Raw genomic sequence first — 20823 nt, forward strand, 5'->3', positions numbered from 1 at the left:
CGGTCAGGGCACATGCCTGGGTTGGGGGTTTGGTCCCTGGTTGGAGTGTGTTCAAGAGGATACCGATCGATGTTTCTCTCTCACATTTATGTTTTTCTCCCTCTTCTTCTCTTCCCCCCTCTCTAAAACCCATAAGACTGTCCTCAAGGGAGGATAAAAAAAAAATAAAAGAATATTTATCCGCACATCTCACATGCCAGGGCCAGTTTGTAGACTATCTCAGTGAGCTCTCTCAGCCACACTGGCTGCCGGAACAGATGAGGACGCTGCCAGCAAGACAAGGGGACATCACTGGCTCCGGGTCCTGGCCCATGGACTGATCTGTTGTCCCTTTCCACCTGTAGTGGACACTTCTCAGTTCTGCTCACCCAGCACCCAGCTGCCGAGAGCTTTGTGCAATAATTGTGCCTTTTTTTTTCTTCTGTATGGGCGGTGCTTTGACATCTGGGGCCTGGCTGACAGGGCCAGCCAATTCCTGGAGGTAATCACGAGCGCACCTGTGTCCAGGCCTTTCCCACGCGGACCCAGCAGCCCACAGCCCAGACTCCCCGCCACTTCTCTTTTTAAGACGTTATACTCCGGGACTTGACCCTTCAGCCCGATCTCCCGAGGGCCAGGTTCCAGGTACCTCAGGACCCCATGAGGCTGCTGAAATTATTCAAACCAGCTAACCTTATGCCTCCTTACCCCGCCCCATGTGCTCCTTCTTGAAGAAGCCACAGCAACTGCTCTCACCATGGTTCCCCTCTCCCCCTCTGCCTCCTGGCTGACCCTGGTGCTTCTCTGTATGGCCCTGCATGGCTTGGGATGCTCTGTTCTTTTGGGATCTGTGAGAATAACAAACTGTCTTTTTAATTTATTTTTGGGGGGCGGTGGTGAGAGGGGAAGGGAGGGAGAAAGAGAGGGAGAGAAACAGTGATGCGAGAGAGAAACACCCATTGGCTTCCTCTCTAGGCACCCCCAACTGGGACCGAAAACAAACCCCGAAACCCGGGCATGTGCCCTGGCTGGGAATCGCACAAGAGACCTTTTACTTTGCAGAACAATGCCCAACTGACTGGGCCACACCCGTCAGGGCTAACAGACTGTCTTTTCAACGGCGATCATCTGACCTGTTGGCCTCACTCGGATTAATAGCATCTGCACTTTAAAACACTTTGCTGCTAACAGGTTACCCTGTGGCCTTCTCTGGGTGCTTCTTGGGGTCTAAGTGCTTGGGACTTTGTGTTCCAGCCCCCTCTCAGGACACGGAGCCCATGACTAACCAGAGAGGTGTAGTAGCAAGTCTCCAAATGTGGCCCCAAGTGACCATGCCATCCCCTCCATGTTAACACCTTGGAGTGGTCCCCTCCCAGATTCAGCCTGGGTTGGCCTGACTTGAAACAACCAATACAAACGGTGGAAAGGACATTGGGTCTGTTCCAAGGTCAGTCTTTAAGAGACTGGCAGTTTCTGCTTCCTCTCCGAGAGAGGGTTGCTTTGGCAAAGACCTGAGCTACCTCCTAAGGAGTCCATGTCTCTGCGGGAGAGACCACATGGAGAGGGAGGGCACTGAGCCCGCACAGAGAATGAGAGAAGTCCAGCTGCCCCCAGCCCCGATGAGTCCAACCTAGGAGCCACCCCTGCCAAGGCTCCAGACATGTGTGAGAGCGCCACATTGGATCTCACAGCCCTAGCCGAAAGCATATGGTGCTGAAGAACCGCCTGGCTGAGCCCAGTCAACCCACAGAATTGTGAACAACTGTAATTAGTGATCATTTTAAGACACTACGTTTTGAGGTGGTTTGTGATTCAGCTTTGAAAACCTAAACGGGGATCTCCCTTTGCTCTAAAGGCCCAGTTCCATTTATTGCAAGGTGGGAAAGATTCTGCAACTTAATTTATCCTCAGGGACCAGGCTGAGGTTGGGACTTCACCTGACAGCACACACCTAGTACTCTTCTTCCCTCTTGCTGTCCCATTTCACCTGCTCCCTTTGGCTTCCTCCTGGGAGCATTCCTTTAATAAATCTCGGACACATGGATCTTGTCTCAGGCTCTGCTTCCAAGAGAATCTGACCTCGTACGTAACGGTTCTGATTTTCTCACTTCCAACCGAAAGCCGAGGGGAGCCTGTTCTCTGTTCTCCCTCCCCACTCCTTCCTGCCCCTCTCCTGCATCCAAAAAAAGCATACACCACCTTCCCGATGCCCCAGCAACAGGTAGCCGTGTAGTGGGTAGGATGAGGAGAAGAAGACATCCAAGAGGTCTCGGAAGGAAGCAGCGAGCAGATTGTTCGCCCTGGACCGCAGCAAATGAGACCTCCCTTCCCCCACCACACGATCGTGGAGGTCAGGGCAGGCGAAAGTCAGGTGGTTGGCATGTGGGCAGCATTTAGGGGCCAGGTGGAGATGAGGGTCATTTCTGATTCTGGGTTTGTGGTGGGAGGGGATTCTGCTGGTTGTGCCGACTCCTCCCTCAAGGAGTCTGTCTCAGTGACCTCTCCATCCCTACCAGTTCTCAGTTCCTCAGAAACCCAGAATCTTTCACCAGGGACCCTCCAGCAGGTCCCACAGCCGGGTGCCACCGGAATCAGATAGATCAGTGGAGAAGATGCTGGGGGCTGGGGGGCCACAGCCCAGTGGAGGACCCCCACTCAGAGCTTCCAGCCAGTCCAAGGAGTCCGTGGGGCCCCTGGGAGATGGGGATGGGGAGTTTGTGGGGGACGGGAGCGAGGAAGAGAAGACAGATGAGAGGCCTTTGGAGTCTGGGGAGGGGGACAGCACATCGAAAGAGCCTGGGAAATCCAGGGGGATAGGGGGCAGCAGGTCTGCGGGGGGGAAGAAATGGAGTGTGAACTTAGGGAGGCAGGAATCCAGACCCCAGACCCCTAGGGGCTTCCCGTTTCCAGGAGTCCAGAACCTCAGCCCCCTTTGCTCCTAAATCTAGAAGTTCGGCTCTTACCACTAGATTCCACCTGATCCTCCAGGATGTCCTCGATGCCACGGTTCGGAAGCAACTGCGGACGGGCAGAAGCAGAGTGAAACTGGGACTCCGGCCCAAATCCTGACCGGGGACCACTGGCCCAGTCCCTCTCACCTGTGCCCTCCGGATCGCTTCCTGCAGCTCCTCCTCCAGAGTCAGGGCTGCTGAGGCTGGTGCTGAGGAAGGGGTCAGAGCTGGAGCCGGAGTTGGAGCCGGAGACTGAGACGGAGCCGGAGCGGTCACGAAGTTTCCCGCGGCACGAGGAACAGGGGGCAGGGGAGATGCTGGGCTTGGCTTGGACTAGAACCCAGAAGACGGTGTTTCTATAAGCCACGCCCACTCAGTGCTACTCCAATCCCTTGCAACCTGTGGCTCCACCCCCTGGTCCCTGCCCGGCCCTTCGCTCCACAATCCCCCTCCGCCACACCCCTTATTCTCTCATTGGCTTCTCCTTCCCCCCTTAGCCACGCTCCCCACGCTTCATTGGCTAGTCTTTTCTCAAATTCCCGCCCCGTTCTGCTTTGTCTTCTCCTTATTGGTCCGCATGCCCCGCCCTTACCGAACCCTGCCGTCGGGCGGCTACGAGGGCTTTAGGCCTGAGGCGTGGCCAGGGAGCACCCGCGGGACAGTCCTCGCGCCTTGGCTTCGGCCGCTCGCGGGACGGGGCCCCTCCGCGCATGCGCTCAAGGAGCATCGACTTGGTCCCGGACACCGGGAGGCCCCGCAGGCGCAGCTGCTGCCGGAGCTCTGAGACCTGGAGCGGGGGGCGGGGAGAGGCCGTGCTGGGCGGGCTCCAGGGCACAGGAGAATGCAGGGGCTGGACAGTTGGAAACCGAGAGAGGAGGGACTGGGGACCCCAGGTCCTGAATCTCTGATGGGGCTGAGGCTGCAGGGTTCGACTTCTGCGTCCCCACCGAGGGTGAGGGCCAGTCTGGGAAGCTGCTCTCCACACTCACCGTCAGCTCCTCCAGTTTAAGGGTCTGAAGTTCCAACTTGTGTGAAGGAGACGAGGGGTTGGAGACTCCTGGGAGGGAGGGAGGGAGGGGAGTGGGCTTCATCCTAGCGATAGTGGTGGGGGAGGGGAAACAGAGGTTAGAGGGGGCACACAGAGAAAAGGCGTTCTTGGATCCTTAAATATGGGGACTCATGAAGATGCAGGAAAATAGGGGCCCAGAATTCTGGGTCCCCGAGGGAGCAAACCCAGGAGGCTAGCTCCTGTGCATGGGAGAGGAGAGGCTGGAGGCTCAGACTCAGGCCTGAAGCTGGGACTTCTAGAAACTGAAGGAAGAGGGGCTGGGGACCTGGACTCTTGTGTCCTGGGGGAGAAGGGGACTCAGGGCGGATTCCCCTGACCTTAGACTTGGTTTGAAGGAGGAGGATGCTGAGGGCTTGAACTTCCTGGAGGATAGGAACAGAGGTCATACCTAGAAGGTGGCTGCTGTGATTTCATCTCTTCACACAGAGGTGGCCCAGGGGGACCCTCAGCCGATCCTTTGGCCTGGGGGTCTGCCCTAGACCCTTGTCTTGGCTCTGGGGGAATGTACTGGTGGTATGTCAAGTTCCCCTTGGGCTTGGCCTCCCTCCAATGTTGGGAGATGTTGGGCGACTCCTGAAAAAGCAGGTGTGATGCCACATGCTTCAGCTCCCTTCCTACTTCGCTGTCCCAGAGCCCCACGAGAAGAATGGGGTCAGCTTGGCACCACCAGAGAGGAGCAAAAAGGCCAGCAGCAAGGAGGACCAAAGCTAGACTCAGAGGGACCCTCAGTCCAGTGGAGACTGACCTTCTTCAGCGACTTCCAAGGGCAGCGTTGTGACTCAGGGTGCAGAACACCCAGACTGGAGCAGAGAGGGGCAGGACCTGAGGGTGAGGCTGCGGTGGGGGCCAGAGCTGGGGCTGAGGCTGAGATCCAGGGATCTGAATCTGAGACTGGAGAGGCAGTGAAAGATCCCGAGAGGCCTGCAGGCAGTGAGGAGGCAGGGAGGAGCAAGGCTGTGTGGGGAGGAGGGTCCTGGAGGACTCAGACTCCCCCCCTCTGGTGTGCGGACAACACGACCAGGGAGCAACACCCAAGCGGTGGGAGCTGGGTGCCTGGGTGCCTGAATCTGCGAGCAGAGGGACTGGAAACCCAGAGTTTTATATTCTCAAGAAAGGCAAAATCATGTCCTCAGTCACCAAGGGGTGTGGTGGCTGAAGATCACAGATTTCTGGGGTTTTGCTGGAACGGATGGCGCAGCACTCCTGGTCTTGGGGAGAGAGAGAGAGAGAAGAAAGCCACGTCCTGAGATTTCCATGTGTGCTGAATGTGGAGTCTGGGACATTTCCTTCTGGATTCCCGCATTTCGCTGAAGTGGGGATAACGGAAGAGCGCCCAGGGGTGGGGTGGCAGGAGACCAGTATTCCTGGGACCTCCAGAGAGGACAGGATGGGATGATTTTCGGTGACGCCTGGGGCTGAGGGACCGAGGCTCAGAAACCAGCAAGGGAACCTGGCAGCTGCACTCCAGCAGGCCCCAGCGAGGCAGGGCCACCATCCCCTCCCTTTCAGGGCCCACACTTACTCGGGTCCTGATACCGTCTGTGGATCCGAAGCTGGAGGACTGTGGAAGGAAGAAGGGAGTGGGAGGAGAAAGGCGGGAAGGGAGTGTCCAGGAGCCTGGCCTGGCAGGCGGCTCCAGCTGCAGTTGTTGGCGGGACACGCGTGCCCAGCCCCCTCACACACACCCCATGCAGGCTTCCCTTTCCAGGGCCTCCCGCCTGCTCCCTGCCAGCAGAGCGCCAAGGGCCAGGGCCATTCTGGGGCTAGGTGCCAGCCGGCACACATGCAGGAGGCAGCCCTGCCCCCAACTCCACCTGCCCCCCTCAGGAGTGTGTGCCCACCCCACCCTTGGCACAAGCACCATCTTGGCAGCCCGACCCATTTGTTCCTCGCCTGCTTTTATCCCTGCACTCCGCTTTGCACACGCTGGCTGTCTTCTGTGCCACCTCCCCAAAGTCACCCTCTGCACACCCACCTTCAAACAGGCATCTCCCTGGGCTTTAGTTTTGCACACACACCACTTTTGTGCACTTGTAGGTACCCTTTGACACTCTTCACTCTTCACTTTCTTGCCACTCCCCAAGCCACATTAACACACTTATTTGCACATTCAGGATTTGGTCCCTTTGCACATTTCTGCTCTTTATACCGTTGCACTCTTTTGCACACTCCTTGCTTTTTGTTACTGTGTCTTTGCGCTCACCCAGTCACAGGAGCACCCTCATTTGCACACTCAGGTGTACTTTTTCTACTCAGGAAATGACCTCCAGTTCCACTCACTTGCACACTTCTTACCTGCACTGGGACCTAAAATACAACTTTGACAGTTTCAAAGCTTGATAGCTCACAGTCCCCTAACCCACATTCTCACACTGGTCGCTCCCAAATCTCCACTCTGCATTTCACTTTGCACACATGTCAGTGTAAGCCCCTGTTCCTTTGCATTACCTGACCCGCTGAACCCCCACCCCTACCTGTCCACTCCCCACTGTTTGCATGAGCATTGTACCAGCCATCTGCACACACACTGATTCAGCACAGCTTAACCCCCTTGCTGGGGCCTCCTTTATGCACAAGTGCTCTTTTGCACAGAAAACACATGCCTCGTGGGCCCCATCACCCCCTTCCAACCTCACCACAACCTGCACACTCCCAGAGTTAAAGTATTCCCTGGACCCAGAGAACCCCTTTCTTACAAACACAGAGAGAAGTCTCTCACCAGATCGGAACTTGGAGCGAATGATTTGGGAGCGCTGGGAGGAAGCCGCCAGGGTCATTGCCAAGCCTGGGATGGGGACCTGGACTAGAAGGAGGGCAGGACCCCCACAAGAGGCAGGGGCAGAATGGACGTCAGGAGGCTGTCCCTGCACGTGGAAGCAGCTGGGAAAGAGCCTGAAGGACTCGGGGACAGAAGGACCCAGGCCATAACTTCTGGATCCCCGGGGAAGGAAGAGGCTAGGGAACCAGACTCTGGAGCCTGGGGGAGAAAGGACCTGGGACCTGGGACTCCTGGGTACTAAAAGGGAGGACACTGGGGCCCTGGTCCCCTGGGCCTATGAAAGGGGAGGAAGGAGAAAGGGGTGAAGGGCCAGAACTTAATACTCTGAGAGGACGAGAATCCAACATCCTTGATCAAAAGGAGGAAAGGACCTGATAGGTCCCTAGGGCACGGGAAAGTCTCTTCTATCTGCATTTGTCAGCCACCATGGTCTGTGGGGAAGGGACTGGGTCCAGAGAGGGGACAGAAGGGACTCCCCTCCACACACCCCCATACCCAGGGGCTTCTCACCAGGTGGCCTTGCTGTGGCTGTGCTCTGGGGCAGGTTGTCCCACCGTCTTAGGCTGAGGCCGCGGGTTCCACCCTACTAGCCTGGGACCCCCCCCCTTCTTGGGGCGTGCCTAGAGCCCATGAAGAGGGGAGGGGAGACAGAAGTCCCGCCTGGAACCCTGAGAAAGGGCGGGAGCACAGGCTGAGAGGGACTGGGGCGGGGCGGACAGCGGGGTTCCCTGGCTCGCTCCTCCTCCGCGTCCTGGGGCTGCGGGGTCGGGCGGGGCGGCGGCAGGCGGACTGACAGAAGCAGGTGCGGAGAGTGGCGCCGGGCGAGCAGCAGAGGCAGGTGGTCGCGTCCCGACCCTGCAGGCAGGTGCCACCTGTCGCTTACTTTTTCCCTGACGCAGCAACAGGAGTCGGATTCAGGGGAGTGAAAAGTTCAGACTGGAGCCCTGGACTCCCGGGTCTGAGGGAATGGGGAGACAGGGACCTGCATTCCTGCGTTTGAAGGAAAGGGGGCGGGGCCTGGGCTCTTGGGTCTGAGGGAGCAGTGGGCTGGGACCCCAGCTTCCAGATGCTGGGAATAGGGACAAAGAGGTGTTGGGACTCCGCAGTGCGCCCGACAGACAGGAAGGCCCAGAGGGAGCCCAGACTCCTGGGTCTGAGGGAGGAGGGGGCTAGAGTGTGGACTTGGAGATCAAACCGAGATGATGGCTGGTTCCCACTGGCAGCGCTGAGGGCCTGACATATGGCAGAGCAAACTTAGAGCTCTGTCCTAAGATTCGTGGGAGGCCCCAGGGCTCCTGGGTTGGATTACGTACAAGAGGGCAAGCTGAGGCCGTGGTTATAAATACCCCCTCGAAGTCGGCAAGAGCCCAACGCTCCAGGCAAGGGCCCCGGCGCCAGTGTCCGCAGGAAATCATCATCACTAACGCTCCCCGGTCTTAACAAGTGAGGCGTTGCCAATACCACAGATGCCTTTATTTCTCCTGGAACTCAAAGCCCAAGCCCATCTACCCACCGTCCCATCCTCTACGACCCCAAAACTCGAACTCCCAGCATTCCAAGCGGGAAAGAACTACAACTCCCAGAAAGTTCTGCGCTCAGTTGGGCTCCATTGAGTAGAAGCCGAGCAATTTTCAAGGCTCGCGCATTTGTTTCTATTGGTTTTCAAGGAGGCGAGGCCACAGGAGGCCCGTGGCGGTGATTGGCCGGAAGTTCCTGCTGCTCAAGATCCCAGAGGAGGCGCCGGAGTCTGCGCAGTTCACGGTGCAGGGCGTCGTCCGTTACTGGCCCTGTGAGGCGCAGGCGCGAGCTACCCAAGGGCAGGATGAGGGGAGGGTGGGAGGAGAAGCTTTCGAAGATGTCCCCTGTGAGATCGCAAACACGGAGTTAAAATCTGAAAATGGGCGTTAGGCAGCAATATTAAAAAAGGGCTGCGTCACATCCGAAGGAAGAAAACTTCAATCCCCAGCAACTCCTGGAGCGGGGGCCCACTCAAACGCGACCCTTGGAGTCTCCAAGCATCATGGGAGTTGTAGTTCAGACTATGAAAGGCTACAGTTGCCTGGGAAACGGGTGATATTGTTGGGTTCTTGGGTCCATGAGGAAGGAAGGGCTAGAAATCTAGTTTTACGGATTCTTTCGAATGGAGGTTCTGGACCCGGGAGTCCTAGATGACAGGGAGGGTAGTTTGTGGGAGAAAGAAGCTGGGGAATCTGAACCCCTAGGAAAACAAGGGGGCTGGGTGCTTGAACTCTTGTATCCTGGAGAAAAGGGAATTGAGGTCCAGCACTTGGTGACTCAGGGAGGAGAGGGCTAGGGGTCCAGAATCCTGAGGCAAAAGGAGGAAGGGGCTAGGGCTATGGATTCTTAGGTCCTGAGGACAGAAGAAAGCTGATAGTCACAATGCCGGTCCCCATCTCTCCTCACCTGTGTCCACAGCATCTCGTTCTGTAGGGGGAGGGTCCCAAGCAGGTGGAGGCCCACGGCCAGGACCCAGCTGGTAGTGGCTGAGCAGATGGTGAAGCTGAGCAGGGGTCAGCGTGGGGTGGTCAGTGCGTAGACTGTTCCACGAAGCCTGGTGGGAAGATGAGTTGAGAAGGCTTTGATCACTATGGAGCAGCTGAAAAATCTTAAATGGAAAGCCCTCTGTAAAGCGGGTGGACGTAGTGAGATGCACCCGCGTGGGTGCAATGTCCTTTGGGCACCATGAAGCCTGGTTGTCACCGAAGTGATGGCAAGGGTGTGCTCTCGGCGGGGGGTGAGGGGGGCAGGGGTTTAAATGAGATTTGCTGGAGAATAAATGAAGAAGGAGCAGGATGAGATGGAGAAGAAACAAAATTAGCCATTCATTCATAGCATTGAAGTTGGTGATGAGTGTGTGGGGATGGATATTCCAGTGTGGCTATTTTTTGTATCTTTGAAAATTTCCACACCTAACCTAGCTGGCATCAGAATCATGAGTGTGATTAAAAAACCACAGACTCTGGACCCAGATTGTCCGGGTTCAGAAACTCCAGCTTGGTGCCCTGGCGGGTGTAGCTCAGTGGATCGAGCATGGGCTGAGAACCAAAGGGTCACTGGTTCAATTCCCGGTCAGGGCACGTGCCTGGGTTGCAGGCCAGGTTCCCAGTGGGGGCCACATAAGAGACAACCAGACACTGATGTTTCTCTCCCTCTCTTTCTACTTCCCTTCCCCTCTCTTTAAAAATAAAAAAAAAATTAAAACACACACACACACACAAAAACAAATCCCACCCCAGCTTGGTGCCTTATTACCTTCTGGCAAGTCACTGTGTCTCACTTTCCTCACCTGTGAATTGGGAGAGATTAGGAACTACCTACTAGGGTTATTATGAATATTCAATATGGCAAGATTATAAAGTACTTAGAACACTGCCCAGACTTATTAAATATTCTGCCAAGTTTGACAAATAAATAAATGAAATCAGGTGACCTAGTCATCCTGATTCTGTTTCCTTGTCTGAGAAAAAATTGGCAATTAATAACCTATCTGACGGGGCATTCAGCTAGAAATGCTAAATAGTGTCTGACATGTAGTTTATGTTCAATGAATGTTTTAACCATCACATCGCTCTCAGACTAGACTTCGTGAATCAGTATGTCTGAGGGGTGGGGCCCTGGAAACTGTTTTTAATAAGTCCCACTGGGATTCAGATGCAGCCCAGTTTGGACACTTGCAGGGCACCTCCTTATAGCTGCCAATGCATCATCCATGGTGTCTGAGCTGGGACTGGTGATAACATGGACTTCAAGGGAAGATCCAAGGGTAAGATAAGCTGAATACAGAGGATGACTGAGAAGTCAGAGGTCAAGGGTCAGGAATCACCTTGAGCAGGGATGTGCGGGGCACACAGAGCAGGTTCACAGCCATTGACAGTTTCCGGAAGAACTCGGTGGCAATGTCCCCCAGCCCAGCCCCCTGCAGCCAGTCCAAGACAAGGTCCAGGTTGGTCCGGATTTGGACAGCTCGAGACCACTGATAGAAAGGTCGGCCTTGACCTGTGGGGGAAGGGTATGAACAGCAGTGGGTGTGTGGAACCTGCCCTTCTGCCTCCCAGACTCTTCCCGTCCTGCAGCTTGGGATCTGGAGCGTGCTTTCCAGTCCCTAAAGGTTGGGCCTTAGCCTGTTATGTGTCTGACTCTCAACATGGATCGCAGTGGTCTGTCCATGCCTCCTTGCCCCTCCCAGTCTGACCCTCACCTCGTTCCATCAGTGAGTTGAGAAGGGATGCATTGGAGAAGAAGAACAAATAGCCGAAAGTCTGCGACACAAGGTCCGGATGCAGCTCGCACTGGCTGGTCAGTTCCAGAGCTGCCTGGAACACGCCTAGGGTAGGTCTCAAACCCAGGGGCATGGCCTCCAGCTCCGCGCCAGGCCCCGGAAGCTCTGCCCCACCTGTGAAAGGGTTACTGTCCAGGAGAGCAGGCAGCGTTGAATAGAGAGTCTAAGGAGATACAGAGATGCAAACAAATGATCAGACCACAGCTCCCTAGAGGTGACAGGGTAGTAGCCCACCCAGATAGTGGAGAGCTCCACCAAAGGTTTCTGGGAATTGTAGTCCATTCTGCCTTCAACACCCTGAAGATCTGTCTCCATGAGCAATTTCCTACTTTCCATTGGGTTTCTAGCATTCATCAAGCCTGGGACACCTCAAGTCTTAAGAAAGGCTTTGCACAAGTTTCTTGCATATTTTAAGACCACCCTTGGTGCCCTATGGGACACAGCTCCTCAACAGAAACAGCTTAAGGAGGACAAAGGATCTGAACAAAGAGTCCCCCTTCAATCAAAGAATTATTTATCCAGAATCCCAGAAGGAAAGAGAAAGAATGGAGAGTCAGGAAGTGGGAGTGGGGTGGCAGTTAGCCAGTGGAGAGCGAGATGACAAGGACAGGAAATGAGGTCAGAGCCAGAAAAGAAAGAACAGCGCACTTGGCAAGGATGTGCAGGAAGTGAAGCCTTGAAGGAAAGGGGTTCGAAAATCAAGGCTCCTCCAGGGACACAGACTATCTGTCCCCAAAGATCCCCTTTCATTTCACAGACAGGGAATCGGACCCCCATAAGCCAGGAACCCTGAGAATTCCAAGAAGCAACGTTAAGGGAGAGGGTGGTATGGGGTGGGTGGGGGGGTAGGGGGAAGGGACCTGGGGCCGCAAGTAGCTCCTGTAGGATGGACACTCCAGGGAGAAAAGGTCTGTGGCTCAGAAAAGAGAGTGAATTCAGAGTGATAGAAAGTGAAGTCAGCAGACGCAGGGAGTGAGGACTGATTAAAGAGGACCTTTAGTTTAAATGACAGTAGCTAACACTATTCGATCTCGTTATATCTATATGCCTGTGTATTTATTTATCTATCTATCTAACAACTTATCAGTGACTGAAGACTGAACTTAGGAAAAGGGAGCTGGAGACCGTGATTATGTGATATAACCAGGTAGGGAGGCCAGACTGTCTGGAGGGGACAGTGGCAGAGATGGGAAGAGAACCCAGAAAGGCAGGAAGTGACATGTGCTCAGGCAGGAAGTGCTGTCAGACTTGCAAAATGGGAAGTGATATCAGCGAAGCAGGAAATCTTGTGAGGTCAAAGAGGAAGTGCCCCCAGAGCCACGTGAAGGAGTTCACGTGGGAAGTGAAGGGATGCCAGAGGGGAAGCGGGAGTCCGGGCCAACCTTGGTGAGGTAGTAGACAGACTGCTGGAAGGTACACATGATGACCTCGTCCAGGAGGGCCATGGCCTCGTCGCACAGCTCCAGGTCATTGCAGAGCTGTGGGTCTGAGGGCACGTCTGGGCATGAGAGGGAGAGCCGGGGGCTGGCAGACGGGAGCCCGGGTCCCCGGGTTCGGGAGGCAGCAGGGGGCTTGGACAGGCCTGCGTCAGGGCCCGAGCTCACCCTCCTGGTCGGCCTCCTTCTCCATCTCCAGCACCTTCTCCTGCACGAAGCTCAGCAGCTCCGTGGTGTTGGCCATCCACAGCATGAGGGGCCGCAGCTCCACCGACACCGCCTCGGGGGTCAAGGGCTCCTCGGGGACGCCCTCTGGGTGGCTGGGGAGGGAGGATGGGACCTGTGATCCTTGCCCAACCCCACCATCGCGTCCAAACCCTGAGATCTGGGTCCAGTTGTGGATTCAGTCTAACCCCCATTTCCTGGCTGGACAAGTCGAGTCTCGAGGAAGAGCCAAAACTCGAGTTCTGACAGGCGTGGAGTGAACAGAACTGACCGCAAGCCCCAACCCCCGCATCCCTCAAGATGCTTCTCCCCAGAACTCCTCTTACTTCTCAGGCTGACGGTCTCCAATCTCCTTAATCTTTTCCTGTGAAACAGTAAGATTAGAATCAAGGTGAGGGGGGTCGAGGACACAGGCCCATGCGTTTTTCTAGAAGCCCTTTTTCAGAGACTCTCCTCACTTTTCAAATGGACTCTAACTCTCAGGCTTCAGAATGAACTCTCCTCTTCTAAAACACACATCTCTGTGATGGTGAGCGATCTGTCTCCCTCAGGTCCACTTCTCAGAGCTGCTTCTTACTCCCAAGGAACTTCCCAAATCCTCTAATAGGCCCTACCGCACTAGCCTGCAACAACCCTCTCCCCCGGGGGCATCTCCCCGCACTTCTGGGTTTGCCCCCCCCCACCTCCCGCACTGGTCTCGCCCACTCCTGCTCCAAGCTTCAGACCCAGTGGGCTTCCTGCCTCAGTTCTCAGAATGGTCTCTTCCAACTTTTCATATAACGGGATCTCTTCCCCCTCACCCCCACGCCTCCATCTCCCCGAAGAGTTTCCTCCATAAGATCCACATCTTGCAGGGGGATGAATCCGCAACTCCCAGCATCCCATAGGACCCCCTGCTTTACAGCCCAAGCCCCTCCTGAGGCACCTTGGGAGACCAGTGTCACCCCGCCCCGCTCTGAAACTGGGTGAGAGGTGCGGGGAGGACCTGGGATGTAAGTGGGGCTGGGCAGCGGTAGGGTCGCTCACCCAGACAGCCTCCTTGATAAGCCGGGCCAGGCGGCCCAGCAGGCGCGGCAGGTGGCCCAGCTCCAGCTCTCGCGCTGAGTGCTGCACGCACAGAGCCAGCAGCGTGGCGGGCCCGAGCGGTGGCAGGTCCCCTGCGCCGGCGGCCGCGGTGCGCACGATCTCCCCAAGCAGCGCCTCCTCCTCGCGTGGCCGGAAACGCAGCACGGGCTCACGGCCGTCCAGGTAAGCAGCCAGCGCCTCGCCGCGCTCCTGCAGGCCACGGCCACACAGGCGGCAAGAGAAGGCCCAGCCAGGACCCGGAGGCGCGACCCCGGGGCGTGCAGGCAGCCAGGAGGGCCGCGCCGCCCCCGAGCCCCCGTTGCGGGGGTCCTTGTACATGAAGAGGAAGTGCTCGCCCAGCCCCAGCAGGTCGCCCGGGTGCAGCTCGGCCTCGCGCAGCAGCAGGCACCCGTTGTGCGTGACCGGCGCTCCCCGGGAGGGGCGCACCATGGCCGGGGGCTCAGGGCCCGCGCGCACCGTGCAGTGACGTGGCAGGATGTCTGGGGCGTTGAGAAAGGTGTCCACGTATGGGGCGGGGGACCCGCCACGGGCTGAGGAGTTCCCGCCCCGACCGAACACGTGCTGCTCCCGCGTCATCACGTAGACCACGAAGTCCTGGGGGGAGTGTGAAGATGCAGTGGTAAGAATACCGTTTCCCGTGGATGGACGCTTTCAAGGAGGTCTCTTTAGGACAGTCCACTCTCCCATCGACTGCCTCCCACGCATGAACACTTCCAGGGAGGTCTCCGCGACCCCAAAGGCTCGCCAATTACCCCCGCCTCCCAGGAGGGCCGGCCCACAACACGGGGCCTGAAAACCCCTTCTTGCCGTGGTCACCACCAGGCCCCTCCCTCAAAAAGCGGATGCTTCCCAGATCTTTTTCTAATAGATTTTTCCCTTCTCCTTGCCTGCTCTGAACGGGCAGTTTCAAGGCAATCCCTCCCACAGTGGACTTGCCTGTGACATCCAGCCCGGAGAATGGGCCCTTCCAAAGAAACCGCACCCCCCATGACCACAGTGGACCACCCCACTGCCCTCCCCCTCAAAGAATGGACCTTTCCAAGAAAAGCTTCTTTCCCCAAGGATCACACCCATTTCCCTACCCCAGGCCCCCCTTACCCATCATTCCACCCCCATGGTGGAGGCTTCTAGAGACATTTCTCCTTGCCAAAACAGTCACCCTCAATATTCCCAAATCAAGGAACACATACTTTTAAAGAGATTCCCCTTTTGAGCAAATATTTCTTCCACGATCTCCACCCCACAAACGACCACTTCCAAAGAGACCCATTTCTACGATGGGCTCGTTTTTTTCCCGCCCTGTGATGGACCTGCCTCCAAGGAGACATAACCCTACAAGGGACTCACCTGTTACCCCCTCCCCCATGGTGGAGGCTTCCGGAGCCACTCTCCCTTCCATCAGTGGATGCTCTTGGTATTCCCATCCCCCAAAAAGGATGTTTCCAAGGATATCTCCGAATAGTGGCGCTTCTAGTGACCTCACCATGTTAATACATGTGTTCAAGGAGGCCCTCTTCTTACAGTGGAGTGTCCCATGTCGTCCACCCAGTGAAAAGGTGCATTGCAGAAGACCCCTCCCCCCCAAAATGACTCTCCCATCCCCATCCTATAAAAGTGGAATAGCTCGGGCTGATTCCCTTCTTCGAGTCGACCCTTCTGTCCTTCACTCAGGTCTGAGAGGACTCATTCTGATATTCCCAGATCCTCTTTCTGCACCAAATGCTCCCATATGACCTTTATCTCATGGGTGGACTTTTCTAAAGACACCCCTTTCTACGACGGGTTTGCTCATCTGCCTGTCTAGAAAGATGGACCTTTCCAGTCTGACTGCCTACTGGAGGGAGGCTCTCCTGTTTTCCATCCCTGTCTCAAGGAATGGAATGATCCAAAATATATGAACTCCATTTCTGAAATGGGCTCTCCTCTTCCTTACACCAAGAAGAGACGCTCCCACAGCACACACCATGAACTCTCCAGTTACGGCCACCCATGCATAGAGAAATGCACATAAATCCCTTTCTGTGATCAATTCACCTCTTACTCGTTTCCAAGGATCGGACACTTCCAGTAAAGCCTCTTTCTTACAAAGGAATGTCTCATGAACATCACCCAAAAGAATGAATGTTTCCAATGTTTTCCCCTCTTCCCATAACACACTGCCTTATACACCCCCAAATGGATCCTTCTAATTTGACTACATTCCCAAAATTGACCCTCCTTTCTCCAGTCTTGTCTGGAGGAATGGGCTGTTGTGATACATGTAAACCCTTTTCTACAATGGACTTGCCCCATCCCCTTGCCTCAACGAAGGAATGAGTTCTTCTGTGCAAGCTCTTCTCTGAATAGTCTTAAACTCTCACTCATACACAGAGCCAAGCCGCCAACCCAATTGGATCTCTCTCTGGTAGTACAAATGGAACTGTTCAGTCAACTTCACCACCTTCTACAGTGGGCTTTCCCATGGGTCCCAATGGTACCTGTTGAGTTTGGCTGTTCCACTGTTAGCAGAAGCCAGCAACCTCATAAGGATGGTTCTCCTACTCATCACACAAAAATGAGTATTTCCACTAATACCTTACAGTTCTATGACCCTCAACTGCTCATCCTTTCTCCCTCTCTGACCCTTAATAAACAAAGTCTATTGCCCCCTAAATATGTAAAATAGAAGGGTCAGGACCACCTGCCCCCATCAGCAATGGTCAAATCATGCCAATGTAAACAATCTTTTGAAAAAGGATGCCCTGACTGGCATGGCTCAGTGGGTTGAACATTGTCTTGGAAGCAAAAGGTCATGGGTTCAATTCTGGTCAGGGTGCATACCTGGGTTGCGGGCCAGGTCCCTGGTTGGGGTGTGTGTGAGAGGCAACTGATAGATGTTTGTCTCACACTGATGTTTCTCTCCCCCTCTCTCTCCCTCCTTTCCCCCTCCCTCTAAAAATAAATACACAAAATCTTTAAAAATGGATGAGTCCACTCCTCTGCTGAAAATATTAGGCTTCCTCAGAAGATAGACTCTTCTATTATTCCCCCTCAAGAAATAGACACTTTAAGGAGATTTCCTTTCCACGGTAGCCTCTCTCATTCACCCTTGAGGAAGACAATGTTTTTCCCCAACTTCAAATGAAAAGAACTATTCCCTATTTGTCCCAGAATCTTCTCTGGCCATCTATCCACCATTCCTACCATCCTCTCTGACAATATCTCCTGCCTTTCTGGGATCACGCCTTCCAGCATCCCTGAGACTACCATGACCCAAGGAATTCTGGGGTTGTAGTTTTGTTACCCTTCAACCAAAGGGTGGAACATAGGGCTCTCTCTGTAGGAGAGGCTGTGCTTACCTGGGCATCCTGGTAGCCCTGGAGCAGCAGGAAGTAGGGATGGTTGCTGGGGGCCTGGATGAGGCACTGCGTCAACTGATCAAAGTCGCCAGGGTCTGTAGGTCCGATTTGGGCATCCGCTGCCCCTGGGGCCATGCTAAGTGCCTGCTGCCTGCGCTCCTGCTGCCTCCGCCGCCGACCCTGCAGGCTGAGCTCTGACACACTGCGCCGCAGGGACAGATTTTCCGAGCGCTCCTTGCCCGCTGACCCAGCCTGGGGCCCTGACCCTGACCCTGGGCCAGGGCTGGCCAGCGCCGCACCGCCGGATGCTGCCCGGGAGCGGTTCTTCTGTGGCCGCCATAAGGCAGGGCCCGTGCCTGCAGAGAGATTGAAAGCAATGAGGCCACAACTGGGAAAACACACAGGGAGAGACAGACTCAGAGATCTGGAGATTATCAAGAGACCAAGAATTGGCTACAGAGAGATGAAGCTGTTTCCCATATTTAGGTTTTAGCATATGCTCTTCCCTGTGCCTGGAACATACTTTCTGCCTGACTCCTACCTGTCTTGAAGTTTTCAGCTCAGAAGTTCATTCATTCTTTCAACTAATATATTTTGAACACTTACTATGTGTTGGGCACTAGGGACTTTGTAGTGAACAGGGAAGCCCCTGCCCCCAGGGAAACAGAACACCCTCCCCTGACATTCCAAGCTGAAGTAGAGAGCAGCACGCCTGGGCACGTCAGGCTTTGTCTGGGCCCTGCACAGCTCAGGCATACAGTAGGTGCCTAGTGGAAGTGAAGTGAACTAGTGAACTGATGTGTTTCTCACTAGGCTATAGAATCCAGGAAGAAGGAAACTTCACCTGTTGGTGTCCCCATTGTATTCCCCCAGGGTCCTAAATAATGTATGGCCCAGAGCAGGTGCCCAATGAATGCTGTTTGGAGGAGGGGAAATAAAGACAATGATGGTTATAATTGCCATTTCTTATTAAGCAACTGATGTGCCAAGAACTGTGCTGAAATTATTTATGTGCACTCCTCTCTCATTGAATCTTCCCTTAGCATTTTGCTGAGTTTAACTGGCTAAGAATGGATTGGAATCTCAGCTTGAGTTCAAAGCCCATCAGCTTAACTGCCACACCACTCTACTTTCCAAAAGGAGACTCAGAAACGGAAAAGAGGTACAGGGCTCCTTGCGCTGCTCCCACTCCTGTGAGCCTGGCCCCACCCAAGCCAGGCTCTGCCATGCACCCTCAAGCCCCAGCCCTCGGACTTGGCAGCCAGTCCAGCTCAAGGCCACCTGCTCTAAGGCCCACCCCTCTGAGGTCCCGCCCATTCCTAAGCTTTGATCTAGCAGCACATTTCTTCGCATCCACCACCCACCACCTTCTAGTCTCCATCCACATAAATCTCTTCAGGAGCCACTTCAACCTACTACTTTGAGAGGCCCCACCCAACACCTCCTGTTCCAGGCTACTCTATTCTGCAAACCCTGCCCCAGCCAGCATCATAGGCCCCGCCCAGGAGCGCCGCACTTATCCCAAGGACTCTAGCCTAGCCCTTCTGGCTGACCCTGGTGTGGCCCCAGCTCCTACCTCCCCTAGACCCAGTGCCGCAGGTCCTACCTAGTCCCCTTCCGAGGGACCCTCTTCCCGCCCTGCAGGCCCCGCCTCTCTGGCCCCGCCCCAAGACCCAGCCAATCCTTCTCACTGGCCCCGCCCCCAAACCAACCCGGGGCCCGCAGGCCCCGCCCCCAAAGTTCCGCGGGTCCGGCTCACCTTCGTTGTCCGAAGCCCCGTAGGCCTCCTGCTCCAGGCGGCGGGCCTCTTCCCGGCCACGCAGCTCGAAACGCCGCGCCCAGCCTGGCCGCGCCCGCCACAGTTCCTGCACCAGCAGCGGGCGCTCCAAGTCGCCCAGCACGCGCAGGTGCTCCGCCCGCCACTCGCCGTTGCCTACGCCAGTCGCTGGCCTGCCCAGCGCGTCGCACAGCGCGAAGGCGTCCACGCAGTTGCTCTCACCGGGGCCGCTGCCCGGGCTGCTGGCTAGCCCATAGCGCTCCAGTGCCTCGGCCACCAGCTCGCGTGCCGTGGAGCGCGCCGTGGCCAGCACACTCTTGTAGTTAGCTCCCGACGCCAGTCCGGCGCCGAAGATCTTGAGGACCCCCGGGGGCGCAGTGGCGCGAGTGGCCAGGGAGGGCTCAGGGGCCACTCCCGCCGCCAGGTCAGGCAGCTTCTTCTCGCTGGCCCAGCGCTGCGCACTCCCGGGGGTCCCGGGACCTCCTGTGCCGCCAGATCCCGTGGCTCCGGTGCCCGAGCCCCGAAAGAGCTGGGAGATGCGCTTGGCGCGACTCCCCGAGGCTCCCCCGGCCGCCTTAATCGCGCCCACCCGCCGCAGCTCCACGTGCGGCGGCGGCGGGGGCAGTGGCTCGCTGCTGCGGCTCCCCGTGTCTGAAGAGGAAGACCTGGGAGCCCGAGGAGGAGCAGCGATGCGGGGGAGAGAGACCCAGAAAGACACGTAGGGACAGGGGAGTTAGAGAAGGAGGGAGGTGAACAGAGACCCAGACAGGAGGGTAGGGAGACCCAGAGGTGGAGTGACAGACCCATGGAGAGGAGACAGAGACCCACAGAAAATCGCAAAGTGTAGGGTGTATGGAAATGGAGGATGGGCAGAAGCCGGAGGCAGAGGGAGAGATAAAATAAATAAATAAGTAAGTAAGTAAAGGCGAGTCCCACAGAAGGAAATTGCAAGGGGTGAGCAGGGAGGGGAGGAGGAAGGTGACTCAAACCCATGTTCCTTCTGGGTCCCCATCTCTGTGGCCACGGGCCTAAGTCCGTCTCCAGGCCCCACACTCCCCCCACCCCCCTCCAATGTGACCATGGCCCACGGTGGCCTCTCGAATGCCAGCTCACTCGCCCAGGCAGGGGTCCCTGGCACTGCCCAGTGCGGGGAAGGGGTCGTAAACAAGGCAGACAGGAGGCAGATGGGCCCGGGCAGGAGTTTCGAGGAGGAGGCCACTTACTTGACGGAGGCAGCGCTAGGCCAGCGCCGCCCCAACTTGGCCAGCTGCTTCCTGGGAGAATTGATCCACAGGCCCACGGGGAGATGCAACTTCCCAAAGCGGGGGCTCCCGCCCTCCTTCCGTTCACCAGATAGCATGGCCCTAAGGGAGGGAGGGCGAGGCCCCAGCTGCTGAGGCTCTGAGTGGTGGGGATGGGCCAGAGGGGCGCCTGGACTCACTCAGAGCAGGGAGAGGGGACTGGGGCTCGGATCCCGAGTCTGGGTAGAGGAGAGGGAGGATGCGAGCCTGGGCTCCTGGGTGTGGGGATGGGAAGTGGCTGAGGACTGACTCCTGGGTCTGAGGAAGGAGGGATCGGGACTCCTGGGTCCCCAGCTCTTACCCTGCTTCGGGTCCCAGCAGCACCCGAGGGGCCCTGGCTCCGTCGGCCGGGTCTGTTCCTGACCCCACTGCTCCTCGGCCCCAGCTCCCAGCCTTTCCTCTCGGCCCCAGCTCCCAGCACTGGGTGGGGGACAGGAAAAGGCAAGAGGAAACCCCGGCAGGAAGAGCGGGGAGGGGGCGTCCTGTGAGGGAACGGGGGCCTGGGGGAGGGTAGGGCTGGCTCTGCCCCACTCCTTGATTCTGGAATTCTGTTGTTGCCAGGACCCAGGGGGCCTGATCTCC

General features: G+C 56.4%; 2 protein-coding genes across 4 annotated transcripts; both read right to left on the reverse strand.

The window, feature by feature from the left end:
* Nucleotides 1-418: 418 nt before the first annotated feature.
* Nucleotides 419-7776, reverse strand: MAMSTR (MEF2 activating motif and SAP domain containing transcriptional regulator). Of its 2 annotated transcripts, none has more exons than XM_036012508.1 (10): nt 7289-7359; nt 6719-6802; nt 5522-5560; nt 4745-4920; nt 4388-4572; nt 3920-4022; nt 3523-3717; nt 3078-3263; nt 2943-2997; nt 419-2808 (listed from the first exon to the last, which is right to left on the reverse strand). In XM_036012508.1, the coding sequence occupies exons 2-10, from the start codon at nt 6774-6776 to the stop codon at nt 2525-2527; spliced, it is 1281 nt and encodes a 426-aa protein (XP_035868401.1). In that variant the 5' UTR covers nt 6777-6802; nt 7289-7359; the 3' UTR covers nt 419-2524. The 2 variants fall into 2 exon arrangements, with proteins under 2 accessions (XP_035868401.1, XP_035868400.1); XM_036012507.1 differs by having other exon boundaries at nt 1771-2808; nt 6719-6797; nt 7289-7776.
* A 453-nt stretch (nt 7777-8229) lies between these two features.
* RASIP1 (Ras interacting protein 1) lies at nt 8230-20820 on the reverse strand. Of its 2 annotated transcripts, none has more exons than XM_036012506.1 (12): nt 20543-20820; nt 20164-20304; nt 18923-19605; nt 17164-17519; nt 13766-14419; nt 13066-13103; nt 12683-12834; nt 12461-12576; nt 10998-11241; nt 10623-10795; nt 9203-9350; nt 8230-8640 (listed from the first exon to the last, which is right to left on the reverse strand). In XM_036012506.1, the coding sequence occupies exons 2-12, from the start codon at nt 20298-20300 to the stop codon at nt 8441-8443; spliced, it is 2901 nt and encodes a 966-aa protein (XP_035868399.1). In that variant the 5' UTR covers nt 20301-20304; nt 20543-20820; the 3' UTR covers nt 8230-8440. The 2 variants fall into 2 exon arrangements, with proteins under 2 accessions (XP_035868399.1, XP_028386071.1); XM_028530270.2 differs by having other exon boundaries at nt 12461-12564; nt 20543-20816.
* Between the last annotated feature and the right edge of the window lie 3 nt (nt 20821-20823).

Source organism: Phyllostomus discolor, chromosome 12 (genome assembly GCF_004126475.2).
Source record: "Phyllostomus discolor isolate MPI-MPIP mPhyDis1 chromosome 12, mPhyDis1.pri.v3, whole genome shotgun sequence".
NCBI classification, from domain to species: Eukaryota; Metazoa; Chordata; class Mammalia; order Chiroptera; family Phyllostomidae; genus Phyllostomus; species Phyllostomus discolor.

Bases quoted from the DNA above. Each gene is read 5' to 3' on its own strand.
- MAMSTR (XM_036012508.1), bottom strand. From the start codon at position 6,776: ATGACCCTGGCGGCTTCCTCCCAGCGCTCCCAAATCATTCGCTCCAAG. The intron at 5,561-6,718 runs GTGAGAGACTTC...TTCCTTCCACAG, and splicing joins TCGCTCCAAGTTCCGATCTG to TCCTCCAGCTTCGGATCCAC. The intron at 4,573-4,744 runs GTCAGTCTCCAC...CTGCTTTTTCAG, and splicing joins CTTGGAAGTCGCTGAAGAAG to GAGTCGCCCAACATCTCCCA.
- RASIP1 (XM_036012506.1), bottom strand. From the start codon at position 20,300: ATGCTATCTGGTGAACGGAAGGAGGGCGGGAGCCCCCGCTTTGGGAAG. The intron at 14,420-17,163 runs GTAAGCACAGCC...CACTCCCCCCAG, and splicing joins AGGGCTACCAGGATGCCCAG to GACTTCGTGGTCTACGTGAT. The intron at 11,242-12,460 runs GTTGGCCCGGAC...GTATCTCCTTAG, and splicing joins CTGTCTACTACCTCACCAAG to ACTCTCTATTCAACGCTGCC.